Source organism: Ambystoma mexicanum, chromosome 1p (genome assembly GCF_040938575.1).
Source record: "Ambystoma mexicanum isolate Mex_15411 chromosome 1p, UKY_AmexF1_1, whole genome shotgun sequence".
Taxonomy (NCBI): Eukaryota; Metazoa; Chordata; class Amphibia; order Caudata; family Ambystomatidae; genus Ambystoma; species Ambystoma mexicanum.
In genome coordinates, this window is record NC_090921.1 from 625,627,391 (window position 1) to 625,651,794 (window position 24,404).

General features: G+C 43.2%; 1 protein-coding gene across 1 annotated transcript in view; it reads left to right on the forward strand.

Moving 5' to 3' along the window:
• The window catches only part of LOC138577245 (fibrillin-2-like), a 454,244-nt gene extending 438,201 nt beyond the window's left edge, over window positions 1-16,043 (forward strand). Inside the window, exons 64-65 of the mRNA XM_069649613.1 lie at window positions 577-745; window positions 11,169-16,043. Coding sequence (XP_069505714.1) covers window positions 577-745; window positions 11,169-11,543 — 544 coding nt within the window. The 3' untranslated portion in view covers window positions 11,544-16,043. The remainder of the gene's footprint in view (window positions 1-576; window positions 746-11,168) is intronic.
• Window positions 16,044-24,404: the final 8,361 nt, after the last annotated feature.

Genomic DNA, 24,404 nt, shown 5'->3' on the forward strand with positions numbered 1-24,404 from the left:
GCAGAGGGTTTTAAAAAAAATGTTAAAAAGCAAAACGCCAAAATACTTTCCTTTGAAGCAATGTCGGTGAAGAAAGATAGCTTTGGTTTACCACGCGTATAATGCAGCCGCACATTCACCGTTGGGTCACATCGTGCGGGGGCTTTACATACCTCAACCCATCCCTGTAACATGCGGGGGGACGTGAAATCTGCACACATTGGGGTGGAGATGCATGTGGAATTTGGTGCACGCAGCATGGGGGCGTGGAAACAGACTGTACGCTCCTCCCCCATCTTTGTGTATCACCCAAGTCCCCACAAGTCAATATTGGTCTGCTCCCAACTCCGCCCACATCAAAATAGGCTGCTATCTTTCTTTAGCAAATCAATGATTATTCAAATGTGTAAGGTTACGTGTGCACGTCTGTTTTGCTATACCTGGTATGCGCCCTCATATTTGTGAAGGTACACTACCATTTTGAAGCCCTACAACCATTGGCGACCAGAGATTTGTGTCTGAGAATAAAAATAATGATTCGTACTAATGGCAATGACATCTAATGTGCAACTCCTGTCCCTTTCTTCCTGGTTGCAGCCACTGTGTTTCTGGGCTCGGCTTCAACAAGAATTCCTACCTGGCCTCACCTGCTGAGGAAAACGAAGAGGACATGCTTTCCCACGAGGCCTGCTATGAATGCAAGATAAATGGGTCCCCCAAGAAAGGAAGACAGCGCCGCAGCACTAATGGAACAGAACCTCACGAGGTATGTACAAACTACGCATGCTCCATGCTGTGCGCTGAGACACACCCGTTCACTCTACGCTGTGGAATGCAGCAGGAAGTGACAAAGCTTTTAGACAATCTTTTATGTGTGGTCCTGTAGCACTTCTCCATCACATTCATCATTTTCAGTTCTGGCTACTAGGTGGCGCTTGAGCGCTACCTATAAGCCACAACTATTGCATTGTAGTACAACTAGGAGGGAGATGACGTGTGGGAGGGACACATAGTTTGTATGTGGTGTTTGGATATTTGCCTACCCATTGACTGGCCATACCCATACTAATTTCCATGGCAATTTCCGCTCAGTACCTGCTTCTCCGCGCCCAGAACACATCCGCCTGGTATCTTTGATCTTTCTTTTGTCAAGCAGTAACAGAAAATTTAGGCCTATGAAGTAACCAGGGTGGGGTCCTACCACCATACACCATGCAGGAACCAGGTAAGTTACATGTAGTTTATTGGGCCCAGATGTACAGGTAAGTTCTCATGTACATAGGGAAGAATACACTAGCCCATCCAGACAGCTCACTCTCTCTCTCCAACTGTCACCTTAGAACCTCCACACTCAGAGGACCACACGTCACACAAACCAGTCCACCCACTGAAGATTCCGCAGCACCAGCACATTACAACAGCCTGCCGCTATTTTTCCTAAACTGTCTGCTGAGAGTTAATGGCTTGATTGCAACTGTTAAATATACCACTTGTGTAATAAAAATGTCTTAACCAAGCGTGCATTCCTTGCACTAAAGTCATCTTAAAAACAAGCATTGATAAAGCAAACAGTTCTATCTGACTTTCTTAGAATACGCACCAGGGTCGGATTGGCTCACTGGCCATGACGAGGCCCTTGGGGCCGGTTCCTGAAGCCCACACCTGGACCGGACTCTGGCCCAGGTGTGGGATTCAGGATCGGCCCCCATGGCCTTGCCAGACGCGTAAGATGCAAAGGATCTGTAAGCTAAACTTACAGATCCTTTGCGGCACCGCCGGCCCACCGCAGATGCAGAGAAATGTAACACAAAGGTGTTACCTTTCTTTGATAAACGCGGGGTGCTTGAAGCCAACTGCTGCAGCCCGTGACACCATGGCACCAGCAGCAGTCAGTGTTACAAAACACTGGGAGGGAGAGGCAGGGCTGGGCGGGGCTGGGGCTTTTTAGTGATCTGGGGTTCTCGAAACAGATACGTCGGTCATCCATAATGTGTAAGCATGGGAAAGATCCTTGCCAGGCACTGCCGTAGTGGTATTAAATAGCCATTAATGGAAGCAGTTGCAAAATGGTGTGAGCACGTGGACATCATAGCAGTGTCTGGCAGATTCCTAATACTTAAACAAGCAAGAACTGTTGGGTTTTCAAATGATTTGACTTCAGTAAAGGATGCAGATAGTGCTTATAAATCGAATGGCTGAAGTCTGAACTGGATAAGACATTTTTGTTACACCAGTAGCGCATTTATATAATCAATAAATAATTATCAATTAGGTCATTAACTCTCAGAAGACTGCTTTGAAAAAACACTGGCATGCCCTTTGAGTGCAATGTTACATTCTTAGGGCCCCATCCACTGCCCAAACGACTCAAAATGTGCTTGTAGCACATACTGCCACCATTCGAATACCGCTGGATCCACCTCCGCCAAGCCACCCATACATGCATTCGAGCACCCACCATCTTATCCCAAAATATCACTCGCTAGCACATCACACATGCAGGCTACTACCCACATGCAACCAGACGCTCTGTAGGAGTATTGCACACAGCACGAGACCAGGGCCCTCCATCCCATCATGACCGCAAAGTAGTGTATTGACGCAATTGCGTTTGAGGCCCACTTTTTTGAGGCGAGGGGTGGGCCACTTTTTTGAGGCGAGGGGTGGGCCACTTCTTTGGGTGTCTGGGCCTATTTCTTGGCCTATTCCGACCCTGATAGGCACTCCTGACATCGTCCAGGTACAAGCACACCATTATTAAATATTTAGTCAACATATTCTTTGGATCTAACCATTTAATGGCCATCACTTTGTTTCTCAGCAAATAAGTTGCATGCAATCAAATATCAAAATGTGTATGCACACATCTCCTTCGTTACATGAATATCTTTTGTAATTATTTGTCCACATTTTTTGTGGACAATGGAAAAGGAAAGCGTTGATATTGATTTTCGAAAGAAAATTATTAATTTGTAACCAGGGTTTGTTACTCTGCTAACTGGGACATTTCACAGTGTCCGCTTTCAATATGTAAATTCTTCAATTTCCTTGATTATTTCATAGTTTAAAGCAAATGTGTGTTGTGTGTGCCATTCCTAGTTTGTCTAAGCCTACGCACACGGTTCTCTGTGACTGTTTTCTGAGTGGCCTCATGTCACGCATTTCCCATAACATTTCCTGAAATATTTACAGTGACTCTATTTATTATCAGAATTACCTGTTTCAGATACTGGAGTGGGGGAATCAAAGGGGAAGAGTGGCTAGGTGCTAATCACAATATACCACCCTAACCATTGGTTTACAGATGGAGACAAATCAAAATGCTTTTTTGAAGTGCATTTTAGCTCACTGATAACATTGCAGTCCGAGTTCAAATGTTTAACTCTCCTAACATGTGAGGTAGGAATAAATCACAGAGCTCTCAATTTTCCCCTGTCCATGTATGTGAAAGCCATCCAGTACTGTTTCTTCTTCCAATTCTGGGACTTTCCAATGGGAAAGAAAAAAAGAAAATGTCCAGGATTCAAAGGAAAAAAGCAGGCCTAGCTGGCATTCTCACCCATGACCACTTGAAGATTGAGAGCTATGGACTCAGAAGTTTAGAAAATAACACAAAAATGAGATAAAGGACTTTGGGCCTCATTCCGAGTTGGGCGGTAAGAGTTAGCGGTCACCGGTAAGGAACCCGGTGCTGGTAAACCCTTACCGCCCAATTCCGAGTTCCCTTAGCGGGACCTGCAAAGGACGTTGCGGGTCCTGCTAAGGGACCAGGGTGCTAATAATGGGCCCGCTATTTGCGGGCCTGTAATTAGTGCCTTCCCGATTCCCATTGAGCCCTATGGGGGCTCAAACGGGAATGGGGAATGGTTGGTTGAATGGGGACTTACCGGGTCCGCACAGGTCGGAATGTCCCGGTAAGTCCCCATTCAACCAGACCGGACCCGGACCCGGGTTTGGAGGCAGCCATGGCGCTAATAGCACTATGGCTACCTCCAAACTCGGAATGAGGCACTTAGTGTATGATTCTCCAAATATTTCTAGGCGTTGGCAATTATGTGGTGTTTAAAGCTATGCCTATAAGCGGCAACTAATGGCATTGGAATTGAAGCTAGGAGAGAGATGGAATGTCAGTGGGATTGAGGGGGACACATGCTGTGGGTGTTATTTAGATTATATTCTACCCATTGACCACCTATGGGTATGCTTATCCCTATGACCATTCTCACCCAGTACCTGCCCTCCCCCATCTAAAACACCCTTCTCCTGGATCTCATTGAGCTAGCTCTGCGCTTGTAAGTTGAAGTGTGTGAGAATTGTAAGCGGTCTTCTGTAAGGCAATGTCATATTTGTAACTAAACCAGCTCTTTGTGTAATGAAAATATGTCAAACAAGTGTCCTTTCAGGCACTGGATTTATAATCAAGATGTGTGTCATTGCATCTGTTCCTTGCAATTAATTCCTGTTAATAACAGATGTGGGCAAAGCCAATAGTGTTAGGTAGTGTAGTGGGGCAATTTGTGGCTACAGAGCAGGTGCCCCCCTGCATTCCCCAGAAAAAACGGAATTACAAAATCAGAAAGGACCCATTTGGAGCTGCACTTTAAATCCTCCTGGAAATGCAGCTGGCACAAAGAATAGTTTTCTTACACAAGTAGAGAAAGAGGAGGCATTACCTTGCACAATGAGTGTGTCTTTTTAAATAGAATAGAATAGGTCACAGGCAAGCTGGTATCAAGGATGAGAGACTCACCAGACTAGTAGGGCAGTATTTCTATAGGTAGGGATGAGGTTGTACATATATGTATAACTGTTATGTGCCAGACATGCACCAGGTTCTCGATAGGCAGCAAATAAATGCAGAGCAAATGTTTCCTGGAGAAGAAACATAACGTGCTATTTTAAAATTGCACCAGCAGAGAATTCAGATTGCTGCTTTAAGAAAAGCCCAGTTGAGTACTCTTGAACAAATCAGGGAAAATGCTGTAGCCGGCAAGATGGTGGCTACCCAAAGGAATGTCAAGGCTGAGCCTTTGCAGGAAGTGTACATGGCGGAATAAGATATTATTGTGTTCAGTCAGCTGTCAGATAAATCAAGTTGCAAAGATACAGCAAGTTTACAGGATGAACTGGGCATCCCAGGAAATCAGAAGGAGTTTGCAGATTAATGTATTCTGCAACCCGGATAGGCTTGAAAACAAGACACAAGAAGCGGATAAAGAAAAAACAACTAAAATGCTGCAATGAAATCTTAGCAGGATGACTCACAAAATAATGATTCATAAATCTGTCAAGAGAAGGATGGCGTTCACGGATTGTGAACAAGGCCTTGAGCCTCGCCGACTCATGGCATGGGAGGTAAACATGGGCCATTTGATTTAATTAAAATAAGGCAATACGCTTCTCTCTCTTTCTCTCACATCCACGCAAACATGTCAGCATGCAGCCAGTTCATGGACAGTGTGACCGTCTGTTAAATTGATGAGCTCATGTCTTATTTACACTGCAAAAGTAGTTCAGGGCCTACCAACAATCAAATGTGACAAGTAACACACTGTTTTAGGGGAAGTTCCTTGGGTGGGATTTTAGATAGCGATTGTCCAATACCTAGGTGTGCACCTATGGGTTCCATATGTAGTGTAGTAGAGAGAGCCAATAAATAGGAGTGATAGGTTTTCATAACTGTGACATCACAATGACTCATTCATGTTATATAAACTCCTGTTTTCTGTTCAAACATTGGAGAATGTTGGAGTGAGAGCTTGGCTTTTATCTTGCTTTTTCACCAGTCTATTGCAATAAACTGATTACCTTGCATTTGTCATACCACAACCACTCTGTGCTGTCTCTTTTTTGACAAATGCAAGTTAGAGGGCAATTTGGACTTTTGTGACCCTCTAATGATTAGAATGTTCCTCTTGTGTCTAATGTTCCCCACTTGGTGAGTGCCCCAGCACATTTTGCTGGATGCTTGGATTTGTGTCTGACTCTCTTCTTTTTCTGTGACTCTGGGAACCCTTTGGTTATTTAGTCTGCTTTCCTTCATATTTTTATGTAATCTGTTTTTTTTTACTATTGCAGTACACAGCACTTTCTGGGCAGTATTGCTGGGTGCTGGTTGATTTTACCTCTTTGTCTTTTGTTTTTTCTTTTACTTTCCTGTGCTAACTTAATGTTACCAAGATAGGGGGATATTCTGTATCCTACCTATGCTTTTCTTTTGTATGATCAGCATAACCCACCTTATGTGGAGTGCTGATGGGACACCTTGTATCCCTTTTCTCACTTCTCCTGTAACTTTCTAGTTACACGGACAAGTCTATCTGAGTGGTTGGTGGCAGTGAACATTTTTCTACCAGTTTTGTGAGGCTTACATCTCTGGCCGTATTCACAGCTGCGATAAGGGACACATGGTGCACCATTGACCAAAAATGGTGCTTGTCTTCTTTTTTCACCAACCCTCAATCACTTGTCCTTTTTTAGCCTTCTTCTGCTTACCTGGGTGAGGGTAGTCCTGCTCACTCTTTTGTCATTGACAGGCTCCCATGGGGAAGCCAGTCCAGAGGCTCCAGTGTGTCTTGGAGGACAGGAAGCAGGGACGTCACTGAAGGTCTTTGTCCCCCAGTATGTCTTCTTGTATCCAGTAACTTACAGACGCTAGACCTTTCAGCAAAGTATTAATTTACGGATTTCCAATCCAGTTTCATTTGCATTGTTATGCACTAACATTGATATTAATACGCCCTGAGGACGGCCCAGAGAGGGCTATTCTTTTGTGAATAAATAATCACATTATAACCCACTTTACATTGGTATTGGACTAACTGGTTGTAAAAACAAACTTCAGACCTACACCTTCATTGGGGTAGCGCAGATTGGCAGGTCTCTACCATTTTATCTACCTTGTATCCAGTTCTGACTGGGTGCCTGGCTGTCCCTTTCGGACAGCCACCACCCAAAGTTTGTATATAGCATGCATGCTGATAGACTGGGTACCTGTATATAAGGCAAGGGTCTTGATTCAGAAGCCATAGTCAACCAGTAGAAGATCCATTCTGAAGAAGAACAAAGAAGAATTACCTCTGCAGCCAGCGACTACCAGAACTGACTGAGTACCTGCTGCAGTTCCAGCCTTCTATTCTGTTCGACAAGGAAGATCCAGGCCAGACGACTTCCTCCCTTGGACATGTGGGCCAGCTACAGTTTGAGCCATCCCACGGCAAGCTGAGACTTTCCAGGCATGACATCTCTGAATACCCTGGGACCTCTGGCACTGCTGCAGTGCATCAACTTCCTCAAGTGTTGTTCAGGCTGCAAACTTGCAGGCTTCTTTCTGGGCCTACAGAGACTCCGTCCCGATCATACAAGTCCTCTCAGCTAAGTCGTGGACCAAGTGAAGGAAGAAAGTCTGCCGGGGGACAACTGTCGCTACAACAAAGCATGTGTTGAGCCTTCATAACCTGGTGATGCAAAGTTCATCTGCAGGGTATCCCTGTGACAGAGTCTGACCATCTGCCCCTGCCAAATATCCTCCTCCAGCGGCCAAGGACAGAGACCTGTACTGGAGCTGCTGTTGTCTTGCCTCGGGGACCCACAGGTGACATCATTGTTCTCCACTGAATAAGGTACTATCCCTCACCCCCAGATACTTACCTGAGCCACTGTTGTGTTGCTGTATGCTCTTTCTGAGCTTCTAGAGTCACTTTGGGGTGGACAACCCAACCGTGTTTTCGCAGGCTTCAGGATATCCGCCCTTAAGGCTAAAATCCGTCAGGTTGCCTGCCTAGACCCCCTGAACTCTTTAAATCCAATTCCATGACTTACTGTTAGGGCAATTTATCAATATTATGCTTAATCCCCTCTCCTAGTGGGACCCCCAGCACTTGTTGCTGGACTTCGGGACTGTGTTCTTTCTGTCCTGAATGAGTGTAGCCTTTTTCCACTCATGCATTCTTATTTGCTCTCACTTATGGAACTCTGTTCTCTGTGTTTTATCTTTACTATGGAGTCCGATTTCCTCCATATCTCTTTAAAGGCATCTGTATTTTACTTTTGAAGCACACAGCTCCTTATGGGCAGTATTGCTGGGAACCCTTGGGTTCGCCTAGTAAGGCTAATTCTTTCATTAGCCTTACTAACTACAGTTCTTAAGGATAGAGGGATACAGTGTATGCACTCTAAAGCTTTATACTATAAGAGATTAGCACACACCATATTATGTGGAGTGCTAAGGGGATACCTAGTATCCCTCGTATCTCTGCTCCTGTGGCTTTTTAGTCACATAGACAACCCTATAGTTATGGCTGGTGGCAGGGGACGTGTTCTACCAACTATTGTGCTATGTTTTACTGCAACCTGTATTCACATTCCGGGTTGTGCACAATAGGGTCATCTAAGTGCTAACATGGTGGCTCCTTTCTTTTTTTGCCATTTCCATCATTGTTTATTGTTAGCCCTTCTTCTGCCATTCTGGGGGGTGGAGGTCTGTGTGTGTGTTATGCCATTCAAAGGAACCCTTGGGTGTTATTCACTCCCCTGCCCTTTGCCCGAGTGCCTGAATAGAACCAGTTCCCACTGGGGGGGGGTGGCTTTCCTGATCGCACAGCAACTGGCCCCTTTCTGTAAACTGCTGAGAGAGATTGCCTAGGAGTGTGTGCTGAAACTGAATAAAAGGTGAGGTTTCTGAGGTGAAAGTCAAGTCGACTACTGGAAACTGAAGTAACGGAAGCTGGAGACGACCAAAGATGCCTGCAAACCATTTGCATCTCCGTGAAGTGACCACTGCTGTCCTGACCATGTTTTCAATTCAACAGAGGAGCTTCAAAGAAGACAAGACCTTTCCTTTGGCTGGTGGGGCAAAGCAGCCCTGAGACGAACCGTAATTTGAGCCACCTCCCGAGGTGCTCTGCCTTTCCAGAGCTGTAGACCACACATACCAGGAGACCTCTGACCTATTTGCAGTGCAACCTGTTTGAGAGGCTGAATCCATCCATCTTTGCTGAGCTCTTGGTGAACCTCCAGAGACACGATCCAACTCATCCAAGTCCCCTCACCAGAGTACAGGACTCCAGGAATTGAAGATCGACTGTGCGAATACCGTCCTTTGTTGGTGCACAGAAAAAGGCTCTAAAACCGCAGACTGACCAAGGAGACTGAAGAAATCCATGCCAAGGGTCCTCTCTTGAGGCTGCTGCTGAGATAGCCCATTCAGAGTGCTTCCTTTTGTCACCAGAACGAGGAATCAGGAGACCGCGTCTGTTCCTGCTGCACAGTGGAGAATCCAGCTACGAGCATTTCTTCTAACCTAAAGTACTGTGGGGTGAAAGGTATTGCTTACCTTGAAACGTGAAGTCACTCCAGAGTGTTGGACTGCACAAACAGGTGTCCACTCTACCTGTGACCCAAGCTACCAGCTTGTGTTGCTTCAGGGAGTCCTTCTGCCGGGTCCCCCTACACTGACTTTTTCGTATAGTTATGGATTTGACTTTAAAAACAGTAGTTTTCCAGGAAAATGTCTCTAGAACGTTAAGCTCTGCTACTGTGTGACTAACCAAACTTTTTCCTTCCTAAAATACTTTATCTTATGTAGTTAGCTAAATACCACATATCTTTGTCTTAATGCGAGTGTGCGGTAGTACTGATAATATGGTAGAACTGTCATTAGTGTCAAACTCTGTAAAATTTGTACCGCAAGCAACTACCATGGAAGCAATGACCTTTGAAAAGTATTTATAAGTATGCCTAAGTGTGTTGGTTAATTGAACTAACTATATTTCTGACTTCCTTGTGTAAATATAATAAATATTTTGATATAACTTTCTGTGTGTTTCTTTAGACTACTGTACTTACTCAGTTCAGTTTACTTACCTACAGCTCACATCTTGCTCCGATGATAAGCCTGACTGCTATGCCACTCTACCAAGGTTCTTTCGGTAGTACAGACTTACACTAAGAGTTGGGGACCTGTATGCCAAGGGATAGTTTTATGAAGTCTTACCTCAAGTGGACTTTAGGAAAACTCCCCTAAGAAAATGCATCAGTGCTGTGCAATGCTTTCTGTAAAGCAGCCAGCAACTGCATTATGTAGCCATTCCCACAAGATTATCTAAGGAATGGTAAAAGGAAGTGGCACCCAACAGTAGATATGGTTTAGATTGCCTCAGGTCCTGTGGCAAATCATGTCATATCTCCCAGTATTAGAAAGTTTGAAATAGGGATATTGTGAGTCTGACTAAGGGGCACATTCAAACGCCACACGGTAATGTGGTAAGAGGGTCAGGGTATTTTCAAAAAGTGGGAAAATCAGTCTTGAAGAACAGTGGAGAGGTTGTGTATTTTGAAGATACATGGAGAGGATGTACCACACACAAATACATTTTCTTTGTCAGACTAAAATCTTAATTGTAAAAGATGCAGCATATACTAGAAGCCCCATTTCATTTGTGCTATTCTCATCCTATATTGATTGTCTCATGCTTTTTCCGGATTTTGAACTGGGTTATCTACTGCGTTTATCTCCATTTAGTTTTATTGTTTTTAGTCTCTTCGCACCATTACTGAAGAGGTTAACAATACATTTTTTAACAAAAACAGAATTTTTAGAAATCCAGATTTAAAGGAATACAACAGAGGCAGGTGGCCATGAATCTATGAAGAAATATCTCACACATCGGGAGGGAACTGACTGCTATAAGCGGGGAGTTCACGTAGTAGGCGTCAAACTCGAGATAGTCATGCATATCAAGGCTGGGTGCGGAACCTATGTTTAACACTAGATGGACAGACTCTGAGGCAGTACCCCATGGAATACAACCAGAGTTGCAGGTGGCATGGCCATGACACTGTATTGCCTTGTATGTCATAACTTATTTCATTCTCATGGCAACAGGAAGGCAGTGCAAAATGTGAAGTTTGCGTGAACACTCTCAGAGCGAGAGCTTAATTCCAGCAATAAAGCACTAGATATAGTTTTTTGGTTAAACCCCTAAGTGTATTTGTTTTCAAGGTAGTTTTGTGGACTAATACCAGAACAAAGGCATAAGGACATTATTTGATAGCTGAAACACGTTGATGAAAATGATGTCTACATAGCGACGTGTGGATGACGTTTTGCAAATCATCGAATGTTCTGCTTGTGATGCTCCTTTCCTTTCGCGTAATCAGTCTAATCAACTTTGGATTCCTCTCCTTAGGGGCACTTCATCAGTCTGGCCAGCGTGGATATCGACGCCCCACTCTCCATGAACTTAAACATCTCCGACCTAGGCAACAAGCAGCATATCCTGGAGCTGATACCAGCTATTGAGACCTTGGAGAACCATGTGCGCTATATCATCTCCCAGGGCAACGAGGATGGCTTCTTCCGCATTCACCACAAGGAGGGGCTTAGCTATCTACACCTGGGCCGCAAGAAGATTGTCCCCGGCACTTACAAGCTGGAGATCGCTAGCATGCCACTCTACCGAAAGAAGGAACTGCAGAAACTGGAGGAGGAAAATGACCTCAACTACCTCATGGGTGATATTGGACAGGCACTCAGGATGAAGCTGCAAATTAAACTGTATTAAGAACATTTAAAAAACACACTTTAACTTGCCATCCAAAGGAAAAAAATTGAAAATGTAAACTAATTTTGTATTTATCCAATTTTCTATGTCTGCACCTCATCCCTAAAGTGTAGGATTGATGGGAAAAGTGTAATATGAGCTCGCCAAAGTTTTTGTCTGTCGTTATGTGTATTTTTTACATGATGTTTTTGTTAAGAAAAAGTGTAAAGTATAAAAAAAAAAAATCTACGGCTAGTTGTTAATAAGCTCATAGTAAGTGAGAGTTGAACAACTGTGGCAGAGGAACGTTTTTGTCATAAAATGGTGCCATGAGACACACAGCCGTAATGTGCCAGATGTATCGAAATTGAACAGATGGGGGCTTCTTTGATATGTCACCCGTTAAAAAGATTTTTTTATTAAACAACTAACTAATTACTGTTGGGGATTCCTAACATTGTTAAAAATGGTAGTACTAAACCACCCCAGAATCAACCAGTATAGCACACACCATTGCAGACACATTGTGAGCTGTGCATGAAAGCAGTTCAGTTTTTCTCGCAGTAGGGTTGTCCTCTCTTTGGGATGAAGGATGCTAGGGATGACATTTTACTCATTTTCCAAATTACAAGACAGTATTTTGCAAAACGTGAGGAAAGTAGAAAAGGAATTCATATATTATTTGGGGGGAGGCACAAGAGGCATCTTCTTAACCTTGCTTCACAAAAACTATTTCTTTTGCCTTTTGCAAGCGTGAAGTTGCAAGTACTCGTGCTTAATTTTAATGTGTAAACTGTGAACTCGATTCCTCAAAAAATATATTCTGAATGTGCAAAAGTTCAGATGAAGGTTTATCTTCTCCCAGCATTCACTGCCATGCATTATGCCTTAAATCTTCATTTGAGAACGTGCCATTGGGCCAACTGGATGTCCTCTTCATTACTGTTGCCTTATCATTGACTTTACTGTAATTTCGGTTAAGCATAGCTATTTTATTTATTTTGTTTTTACATTCGTTTACATTCCCTTCATAATTATATGCATAGTTCTAATTTCTCTGGTCATTTGTCTGGGAGAATTGCAGCAGCCTCCACACTGTTGCCATAATGGGACATCTACCTGGACCGAGGTCACAGGGTGTGGTATCGCAGCTAGAGCCCACTGTTTGTGACCATGAGAAGCATTTGAAAATGGGGGTATTTTGAACGTTTTCAAGCTAAAAAACAAAGCATGTTCATAAAATGTAGCATATATTCCAAAAACAGTGATCTCGGGTATTTAACACATTCTAAACTGCAAATGATTTTACAATGCAAGGGTTTTGGCCTCCAATGTTTTGAGGTTGCTGCTCTGTCACCAGCATGCATGCCCCGGTCCTCACAAGCCTGGAGCTTAAAGGTGCAAATTCTAGAATGTTTGTGGATCGTCCATCTATCTGCAGTGGAATAAATGAGCACTTGTTCAGAATTTGACCACAGTAAACTGCATTGGTCTCTGCAAATGACCATGCAACTAATCAATAGAGTCACGCATGTGAACAGGAGGACTAAGAAAATCCATGCTGTCATGATCTGGGTGTAACCTACCTATGGTAGTCTTTTGAATGATTGAGATGTCCTCATGAAACTAAGCCCTTGACGTATGACAAGAAGGGAGATTTACACAAACACAGATGAAACTGTCACACGTGTTGAGTATATTCTCAAACTTCTTGTTTTCCTGTGCGTGCACTAGGATGCTTTCATAAGCTCTCTACCCCATAAGCCTCGATAGCAAAACTTCTTTATATATAACTTCCTTCTTTTGCCAATTCCCCCAAACTAGACAAGGGTTTGTTAGGCTACAGACCTCGCGCGAAAATTTTAATTTGTGAATCGCTGTAACGAGAGGTTATAGTCATTAGTTCAGAGTAAAAACACGTATAGCAATCCAAAGGACTGCACCTTTACATTAGGTTTCTGGAGTTGGTGTTTGCAGTATTCTGAACTAATGTACATTGCTAGTTGCAAGTGCTGGCCGTCCCATTTCCTCACATATATTCAGATCTGAGATTTAAGTGTTATTTTCATTTCTGGCCTGATTCTGGCATACTAGGGTGTACATTTTTAGAAAACCAACTCTTAAAGTGAAATGCATTAGTGGTTGAGAAAGTTTACAATGGCATTACCTTGTGCATATAGCCACCAATAGGATCCTCACCCGGATCTGTGAAGCTATCTTTTTCATAATGTATGCCTTACGTTCGGAAGAAGGGCAATCCGTGTGATTGGCCAGCTGCAGCACGGAATACATATGGAGATCGGACACACTTCGATGCTCTTAATTTGCCCTTTTGCCTTCTTCTGGCCAATGCACATCTCATTTACTAGGTCTTGACTGTTTAATATACTGCTAAGCATAATCCTTATAGTTGGACTGCTTTAAGAGTGACATCATAGTATGATGAGAGCTGCAACATGCAATGGCTGCTTTACTAGAAAACGCAGAAAATGAGAAGAACACATGCAGGAAACTTTCTGAAACATGACTATGCCCTACTCAAAATGGTTAAGCCACTGCTTTGGGCTGCATAGATCTTTAGTTAGTGTCATAGTTCCCCTTGTTTTTACTTCTCTTTTATTCCGTGCAGAATATATCATTTATACAATTTCACTGTGGTTAACTTCCGCGCAGAAGCAAATTGCAGTTGCAAACCCCGTGGCAACCTCACATTAATTGCCCATTCCAAACACAACCCCAAACAAACTATTGATCCCTTATCCAAACATTCTCTTAGTACCTTTGGTAAGGGAATTTCTGTTCAAGCACTTCTCTGCACTGAAACATTTTTGTGGTCAATAGTTTGCACGGAAGTCACTAGCTACCACGTGTTCTTGCATGTTTCAGAATTTTTGAACTCATCCTCTTTTTTTGACACAATGTACTGTTTGCTCTTTTTTCAGGAGCACATGGTTAGAATCCCTGAGAAGTGCAGTGTTTGATCCCTTTGGAAGAAATGATCCAACCCACTCAATGTATTATAAATTGTCCTGTTTTATGCCAACTTTAATTAGAAATAGTGTATCGTCAGCTCCTATGGCTGTTAAGCACAGCTGTTTAATGCATAAACAAAGAGACCTGCACTGGCTTGATAGGCCGGTAGAGTTCAGTGTCTGTACATTAAAATGCATGAACAGGTGTTCACCGTCTCCCCTCGCATTTGGTGGCATGTTGCACTTATTCCCTTATGCCTGTCAATTTATCAGGCTTAATATGATCAAGAAAACCCTCTCTGTCCAAAGAAATATTTATTTCTACAATCTCACTAAAAATATTAAACACAAAATACAGATGAGGGATGTATGAAGGTAACTTGGAGCTTTGAAAGAATGGTATCAAGTGTTAGGTGTTAAAGTTAAGGGAGTCCAAGAGAGAATGGTAGAACTGTGCCTCCATCAGAGGCGTCACTAGGGGTTGCCTGAGGGGGCTATAGTCCCAGGTCTTTTGGTTGTAGCGCCGGATAGAAGCTCAGGAGCTACAACCAAAAGGCTGCTTAGCCCCGAGTCCCGGCATTACCGTAGCACAAGATCATTTCCAGACCTAGAAACACCCCTTGTCACTATTTACTAAGCTCGATACGGCTGACGGGAGTGGCCGTCCAGAACACTTGGAGAGCCAAAGCTTGCTGACTGTGGCTTAAACCAATTTGTCTCTACATACATGTTGTTTTCCTTTCTTGTTCAGACTTTTCTCTATTTACTATTTTGTCGGTCTACTGCCTTCACTGTTTTGCTCAGTATTTAGTGCCTCTCCTCATTAAGCCAAGAATGTCAAAGGAAGAAAAAAGGTGCTAATTTAAACAATATTATCACACATGACTACCTGAACCCATCCCGTACCCTTACCTCAGAGATCCTTACAATGTTCTGAAACTGGTGCTGGCATTTCAACTTCACGTTTACTGCACTGTATGCATCCTTCAATATTTATATCTAACCACCCATTTTACGGTTTCAGTTTTTTGTGAATACATATTCTGTAGACTTTTTAAACTATGTTTAGGGGAGGGTTTATTTTGTTTTGTTTTGGTAAACAGCCACTTCATGTCAGTCAAGGAATTGTGTGAATACTGTAATACTGTATTTTTTGATTAATGTCAAACTTGAATATTTTGTGTTCTGCTGCTCTGATAAAACACGAGCTACGTTAGGCAGGAGCCCAAGAACTCTCAACATGAACATTGGCCATCTTTTTTTACCAAGTGGTGCTTTTTTCAGAAAAACAAATGAAAATGCTGTTTTTATTGTTTCGTGTGTTGAGCCAAATTGTTAAAATGTACAAATAGTTTCATGTTTTCATTCATTCCAGTGTCTTCCAATGTATTTTCCATTGTTTGTGTGCGGTAGTAAATCATGCTAGTTGTTCTATTGTTTTGTTTTATCAGTTTTGGGCACATACAGTAAGAAACTACACAACATCTTGATATCTTTGTGGATTTTTGTATCAAAAGCAACAGCAGCAATAAAATTATTTTGGGTTAAAGTTCTCTTGTACTTTTACTCTGGTCAATACAGCTGGAATGCAGTCATATAATCAGTTGGGTGACCAGCAAGTGATGCATTTGTTTATTTTGTATGGCAACTTCAGTAATACGTGTGTATATGCTTACTTGATGCTTATGTCTCAGTGAACAGAATGAAATCCCCTTAGGAAGCCAAATGGAGAGGAAGTTCATCAGGAAGTCAGAGGAGAAGCCAGATGTACTAAATTATTTCAAGTGCATTAAACCAGCACTGTGCAAGAATCCAGCGTCTCAATGTACAAAATGAACATTGTGATTTGGAATTATCGCATTCCAACCTGTTGCGTGTTTTCCAAGGGGAAGTAGGCAGGACTTGTCTGTCCCACTCTTCCTTGCAACTCACAAGTAAATAGAGCAGTTTTGCAAACTGCTCTACATCTAGACACTGTTGCCTAAAGGCTGCATAACAGCACGTCACAAAGGCTTTTATTGTAACCCGCATACCTTTAGGGGAATGGTTTCCTGTATTAGATGATATTCTGGAATTACATTGGCACATTTTCTGTTATATTGGAATTCAAAGGAGGAATCAAGAAGTGCACTTTAATTCAAGGAAGGGATCACCAAAATGTCTTGAACATGGGAAGTCATGCTGAGGATTCGTCGGAAGGTTTTGCCTTTACTTCCCTCTTCTCTTCATGCCCCAGTAGTAGCCGCTTTGGTTGTGTGTCGCTTAGACTACTGTAATACGGTTTTTGTTGCCCAACCCCTCTACCTCACACGGCAGCTCCAGCTTATGCAAAATCTGGGTGCACGGGTTGCCACAGGTACCCCATATTGAGCTCACATTTCGCCGGAGCTTTGTTCCCTCCGCTGGCTTTCCGTGTCTGAGCAGATTACATTTAACTCGCTGTGTATAGTCTGCTGCACGTTCTATTGTCAGGGTACAGAGTACTTGCAACTTAATTTTATTCCATACTCTCCTGGGTGTTCTTTCCGCTCTGTTAACTCTCAGCTTATTTCTGTTCCTCAGTTCCAGCTATCCAGGATGGGTGGTCGATCCTTCTCTAATGCAGCGGCAACATTTTGGAATTCCATACCCATCACTCGTAGAGCCACGGAAGACTATCTCCAGTTTAGGCGGCTGTTGAAGACCTTTTGTCAGGTCTGTTGCCCAATCATGACTGGCGCAGAGGCAGCATGAACACCTACCTCCCTGTGGGGTCTTGGCACCTGGGATCTGCAATAACCGCAGGCCACCGCAACCCGCCAGGGAAAGAGGGTAAGGGTATGTTGGTTGGATAGTTAGAGGGTTTCGAGGGTAACCGGGAAGAGGGTTAGGAAGAGGTTGTGGATGGGAAGGTAGATTTAGGGTAACATGCTCCACGGCTCCTGCTGCTGTTCTCCTGTGCATTGTGGTCCTACTCCGCCCTTTCACTCATTGAATGCCACACTCATACTGCTTGCCCAGCATTGCACAGAAGCCTTTAACTGGAGCTTCTTAACCAAGTACACTGTGGAAAGGGCAATCGCCCCTGGGGCGTGCAAGCTGTGCTGAGCTTTTGCCTGGAGCCCAACCAGAAACTCCTACTTCACCACTCACCCTGCATTAGCACCATGAAGGCTTGTCTAGCAATTGTTAACATAACATTTGGTTATTGGTACTTACACAGGTGTTCTAGCAACTGGCTAACATATATTAGACTTTACTACATTGCTTAGTGCTTCACATTGAGGAATACAAAAGGAAATCCACTTAGCTGCAGGTTTCTTTCCCACGGCTTGACTGGGGCGAGCTCATGCTGGCCTGGTAATGTTCTGAGAGCTCCGCTGGAAATACCAAGAAAAGTGAGAGTTTGCGCAGCGGAAGTGGGTATTCAGTTTCTCTATGTACACGTAATTCGCTCTGCTAATCTGGGGTCACTCGATCATGTTTTCTGTGACCACGCTGCTCGAGGTTGCTATCACCATGAGCCTACTGTGTACAGCGTCCTATGCGCTACGTTCTACATACTGCCCAGTTCATGAGCATGCAAGTTTCATGCCAGTTTCATGCGGATTAGTCTTTTCCCCCAGTTTGGAACACTCTGCTACATTCAACGGTCTCAGCTGCGTATTAAACATGCACACAGCGTCTGCTGTTAGTCTGCAATAACACGTGGGCCAAAGAGCTTGCTTCCATTAATCTGTTTGTGTGAGCGGGGCCTGTGGTTAATCAGGCAGGGGAACGCCCCACGAAGGTTTGCCTGCCGAAGCTCTTCGGTTCACGTCTTTTCCCTCCAAGAGACTGAATTGCCAGCGGAGCCTCGCGGACGCGGCTTGTGCTTGCACACATCGTTGGGTGTTGCATTCCCTCAGCCGGCAGGCTCATGTGTTACACGGCCGGCTGGGAAATGTAGTCTCTGGGCATTTCTCTTTCCCTGGGCCCTCTGCCTGCAAAACGGATGAAGAATCCTTCTAGAGTGCCTTAATATGGGTGTGTACATGTGTTTAATAGCATTTCCATGACTGACAGTACCAGCATTATGAGCATGGTGAAATGGGTTGAGGAGTCGAGGAGCATGTATGTTTCCCGCAGCACCATGACAAACCCCCACTCCCCTTTTCTTCACAGTTCGAAGCTATGCTCTCTATCCCCTCCTTGGTTCTCGTCTGGGTTTCGATGCATGCTCCCTTCCCACCATCTGTCTGTCCAACCCCTTTCTTCCCCTCCTCCTTGGTACATGGCAGAGGATGAAATATTGGATTTGTGTACCCCTCTGCTGCCTTTAGCTTATGTATAGGGTATAACCCCTGTGCTTCTGCTCCAGCCCCTTCTTTCTCATTCTCAGGAGGAGGTGGGAGAGCGGGGGTCCAAGAACACTGCACCGGAGTCTTCTTCTGACTCAGCATCCATTGAGACCTCTCTTCTTCCCCCTTGCCCTCATGGTACATCTTCCAGAGTTCAAATATTGCAATACGATTGGCCAACTTCTGCCCCTTATAGGTGTCTTGTTTGTGTGCCTGTAATGATTGATGCACATTTTCTGGAGAAACTTCTGTATTGTGGACATGGCTTAGTCAATTTTCGTCTATTCTGTGCTATATTTACAAATCTTATCCTTTTATCAAGGAAGGGTGTTACATAGGTGCTGTAGAGACATATCCCCCTGCACTTCCCTTGATACATTGCCTTTAAATTTACTTGACCTCAAGTCAAGGCTTTCGACCCTCCCATTATTACACAATCACAATGAATACTTTCAATTCAGATTCATGAATGTCACAAATACTAGTTCTCAACAATTCTTCTCAAGCCTCTCTGGCCCCACAACAACCTGTCAGGTGAGCACAGCGCACAGCCCTTCTGCAACCCTTTGGCTCCCCAGACACACCCGCCAATCCCACGCATGCGCCATCCTCGTACCCCAACCAAACAGCCTCCTCTGTCAATTTTATGTTTCTCAACACCAACTTCTATAACTCCTCGTGCTCTCCCAGTCCTATGCACAGACCTGATGGGTGACGTCACCACTTCTCTCTCACAATGCTAATGTCCCGTTACACAAACATTTGCATATCCCCAACTTGAACCCACAGCTGTCTTCCTGCCTCCTAACATGGGATACCAATATTTCTTCTGTTTGATCTGTACCTACAGCGTTACCTTGCAGATAAGATGCCTCCTTGAGACTTAACCAAAAGAACAACTTCCGCAATCTAGACCAGTTCCCTTTTCCAAACTTTTACACAGGGATACCATCATCCATGACCCAGGCTAAAATGAAATTCACAGGGAATCCAATATTCACCTAACTTCTGTCATCTGTGCCCTTAGGTCAATAGGCTAGGTTATTCACCAGAATCTTTTCCCTCACTGTTCTCTAACCACAGAAATGACATCTAGCTCTGCTCCTTTCCATACTATGCTTTACAATATTCGACACTACTAGACAATACTCAACAATACTCCAGAGATACTCAACAATACACGTTCCCACCCCGCACCCACTGTTACTTTCCCACTCCCCTTAGTTTATGTGTGGCTGAGTCAATACTTAGACTCCATGATCCACTGATGCTGTTCAGCAACCTGCTACCCCAAATCTGCCACACCACCCTTCTGGTCTGCTGGACTCATCACGGACCGCGGGTAGGTTATTTCCAAGCTGGCTCTGGACAGCCATTGTATGGGGGTGCACACCCCATCGGACTCAATTTCCACGTGGCACCCCGCAGCCCTCCAGGCGTTACGGCGGAAGAGGCGACTTAAGCCGAATGGCCGTAGTAAACCATCCCTCTGCTACCAACTTGTTGATCAAGTATGGTATGACAGAAGTCTGGGCGTTACCACAAGCTTACCTGTTCAGCTCCCAGGGCCCAACAACCCTACCCAAGAACAAACTGAGTACTTGGCCAAGGGCAATTTCGAACTGTTGTTTATTACAAAAACCAACAGGGATCATACACGACATTCAAACATCTCCAGAGTCACTGCTGCCAAACCCGTGTCAGGTTGTTTTGTTTCACAGTAGCGTCACAACATGGGCCCTTCCCCAAAAAACCTATCCCACTTTCTGATTGGGTGATAAGAGTGGTATACCGTATTGATTACCCCCCATGGATTTTAGTTAATTGTCCCTCTCATGTCAGGTGGCCAGCCTGCCACCTCCCCAAGAAACTATCTTGTCTCCATCCTGGCAATGCCCTTAATCTGCTGATATAAGGTGGGGATATATCCCCTGTACTACGTAACTGTGCTTGTGGTCTTTCAACATATGGTGTTGATTCTTGTGTTTTTTTCTATGGGGTCTTCTAAATCTGATTGTTTTACCCCTTTATCTATGCTAGATTCCATTGAAAACCCACATGCCCCCTCTTTCTGCACCCTCTTCATCTGACATCAGTATGCCCCAACTCATGTGGCTGTTATCTTGTTCTATATCATCAAGATCTAACCTACTTAGGCACATCTTTCTATGGTTGTCTGTTAGAGAGTCCTTTGATTTACTTTCAGTTCACTTTAGTCAGGAACATTCAATGTTCTCTTGAGTCTCATACCTTTCTCTGTGCCCTTTGGGGCTGTTGTGACCCTCTTTATTCTTCCAATTGTTCTTGTGCTTTTATGGATGGACACTATACTTCTGTGGCATAAATGTTCTACTTCGTGATCTCTTCATCCCCTACTCCTGTCCATTTCTTCCTTTCTTCTCCTTAATTCCCTTAACTCCCCTTCCTCTCACCTTCATTGCAACCTACATACTTTCAATCTTTGGTCTTCTGCTTCTTTTTGTTTCTCCTCTTCCAATCTCTCCTTCTCTTTTCTTATCTCACACCTTTTTCTTTCCTCCCTTCGCTTGCACACTTTGTCCCTTTCTTCTTTGTACAATCTCTCTTCATCTTTCTCTTTTTATCTCACTCATTTTGCCTCTCTTTCCCTTACTCCATCAATGCCCTTATCATCTAGTTTGAGCAATATGTGTTCTCCCATCCATTCATTCTGTACTATTGTCATGCCCTTAGCTATATCCTTTGTTCCCTTCTGTCTTTCTGCCTTTTCCTCTAGCTCTACTTGCTTGACTTGACTTTCATTTATCTCATCACGCTGTTTATTTTCATTGCATGTTAATATTAATATACTTTGTCGCTCTCTATTCCTGCTCTCTTCCGAGGTGTCTTTGCTGTTATAAGCACGGGGCTCATATATTGGATAAACATACCTGCTGCTGCCTTTAATTCCTTCAAAGGATAAAATCCCTTTTCATCAACTTTTCCATCTTGCTTTTCAGGAGGTAAAATTCTTCTCCTTTATTTTTATTAAGCATCCACTCTCTCTCAACTGGATCTTCTTTCACACTCTTATACATTTTCCAGAGTTCTAAAACTGCCAACCTTTTCTCTAACTTTTTTCCTTTCTTAGTGGCATGTAAGTATGTCATCATGTGACGCAATATCGATTTCGATAATGAACCCTCTTCAGGCCATGACATAAGTGCTTTATTAGTTGTGCCCTTGATCCATTCGGGATGGTATTTTGAAATTTTGGCTGTATGTCTCGGCAATGTTCTGCATAGGTGTGAAAGTGGTGTGTCTTCCAAGGTGACTAGTCAATTCAGACTGTCAATACTTACCCAGGGTATTATTCAGCTTCCTATTTTTACTTAATATTTTTTACTCTTTAAGAGCAAGTAACATCAGTCGCTGTTCATAATCCATCAATCAAAATATTTTGAATACATTTTTACATCGCTACTCTTCTCGTTCCTTCGTTTACACTTTCTATAAATTATTTATATGTTTTCTTTGTTTTTTAGTATCTCAAGGTTCTTTTCTTTATTTATGTTAGTTTCATCTGATTTTGACCTTCTGATTAACATCAAACCTTTATTTAACCAGTGTACCAAAAATCACTTTTATTTATTTATTTTTGCTTTCATTTGACATTCATCAGTTTAAGCATGCAAAAAATGTTATAAAAACATATTATTCCCCATACACATGTGAACTATAATTTGTTCCCCTACCTAGGTCTTCTTTTACTATCCTTAGTAAATATATCTCATCTCTTATTGACTCCATCTCGGAGCTTAATACACAACCTTCTTATTGGCTTTCTGCCTCAGGAATCCATTAAAATTCCTATATAACCCCTAAAGAATCCAGTTACTTTTGTTATGGTTAAGTTGCTAAACCCATAGAAAGAGCACTTTTTGAGTAGTTTATAACTAAGCTCCCGCTGGATGAATCCTCACCAAACCTTGCAAAAAAGTATATGGCCCACTCTTAATGTATCTGCATCTTGGTGAGGTTTGGTCCAAGGGGGGCAAAGTTATAGGGGGGCCCCAAAATTTCTTATAGACTGAATGGAGAAAAAATGTCTGTCACACCTACAGCCCAAACCGCTGGACGGATTTTCACCAAATTTGCGGTAGGAGCAGCTGCTTGGTCCCGAAAGCGTGCTTTTGTAAATTTGGTGAAAATCCATCCAGTATTTTTTTTTAAAACGACCAAAAAGCGTCTCTCAATACATTTGTGATATCTATAGCTCTGCGGACACACTCCCTGTTCGCTCGCTCCGCAGACAGGACACCGATTGGATAATCGGCTTGCGTCATGTCTGTGGACACACAACATGTTCACTGATTGGTTGGAGTGAAGCGTGAGGTGCGTCAGATTTTTGGAAATGCCCGCCATCTTGGCTTCGCGGACAGTGGCCGGTGTCCGTGGGCATCGCGGTAAAAAGATATTAAAAAACACAACATTGCACTTGTCAAACATATTAAATAATCTCTGAGGGGTGATGAGGATGGGATGGAATATGGCAGCAAGAAGCAAAAAAAACAGGTGTTTTACGCTGCGAAAGTCTGCAAACAATTCGGGTGTTCGTGATCAGTTCTGTGAAGTTTGTGGACACCTTCGCATTACAGGGTTGGTGAAAAGCAGTTCTTGGATGGCTTATAACTTTGGCGACACTTAATGGAAGTGCATGACATTTTGCAATTATATTCCTGTCCTGATTCCGAATTTGTTTTAAAACTTTGGTGGGATTCTATCAAGAGGGGGCAAAATTAGAGGGGGGGTCTCAAAATAATGTAAAGGCTTATAAATGAGGTGTCATTTGACAAATCTACACTTAATTTGGAAACTGATAATGCATATAAATATAAATGTTTTTTGCGAAGTTTGGTGGGATTTTGTCAAGAGGGGGCAAGATTAGAGGGGGTCCCAAAATAATGTAAAGGCTTATAAATGAGGTGCAATTTGACAAATCTACACTTAATTTGGCAAACTGATAATGTATGTAGATATAAATGTTTTTGTGAAGTTTGGTGGGATTTTGTCAAGATGGGCAGAATTAGAGGGGGGGTCCCAAAATATTGTAAAGGCTTATAAGTGTGGTGCCATTTGACAAATCTACACAAAGGTTTCCAAAAAGATTAAATATCTAGATATAAATCTTTTCATAAAGTTTGAATTGATTTTGTTAAGTGGGGGCTAGGTTATATGACGATTGTATGTGCATACATTTGACACTTGTGAAAAAATAAAAAAAGGGTGGATTTCCAGCAAACTTGTGTAAGGAGCATTGAGAAGGACCTGAAAGCATGGTTTTGCAAATGTGCCTGTGTCATAATGTAGGTACAAAAAATAGTGATATACCTAGTGATATACCTTTGGTGACTGAAATGTAGCCTGTGGCCATGGGCAGTGGCCAGATTGTGCGGGTCATGGAATAAGGTCATGATCCGGACAATCTGGCTACTGGCCATGACCACGAGGCACAAAACATGGGGTTACATTTGCCATGTCCACCTGGGACTGGCTTTGTGGTAAAGTTATTCGAAATTGGGATACATTTGAAAAGGACGAAAAATGTGCTTGTTCATAATATGGTCATAGAG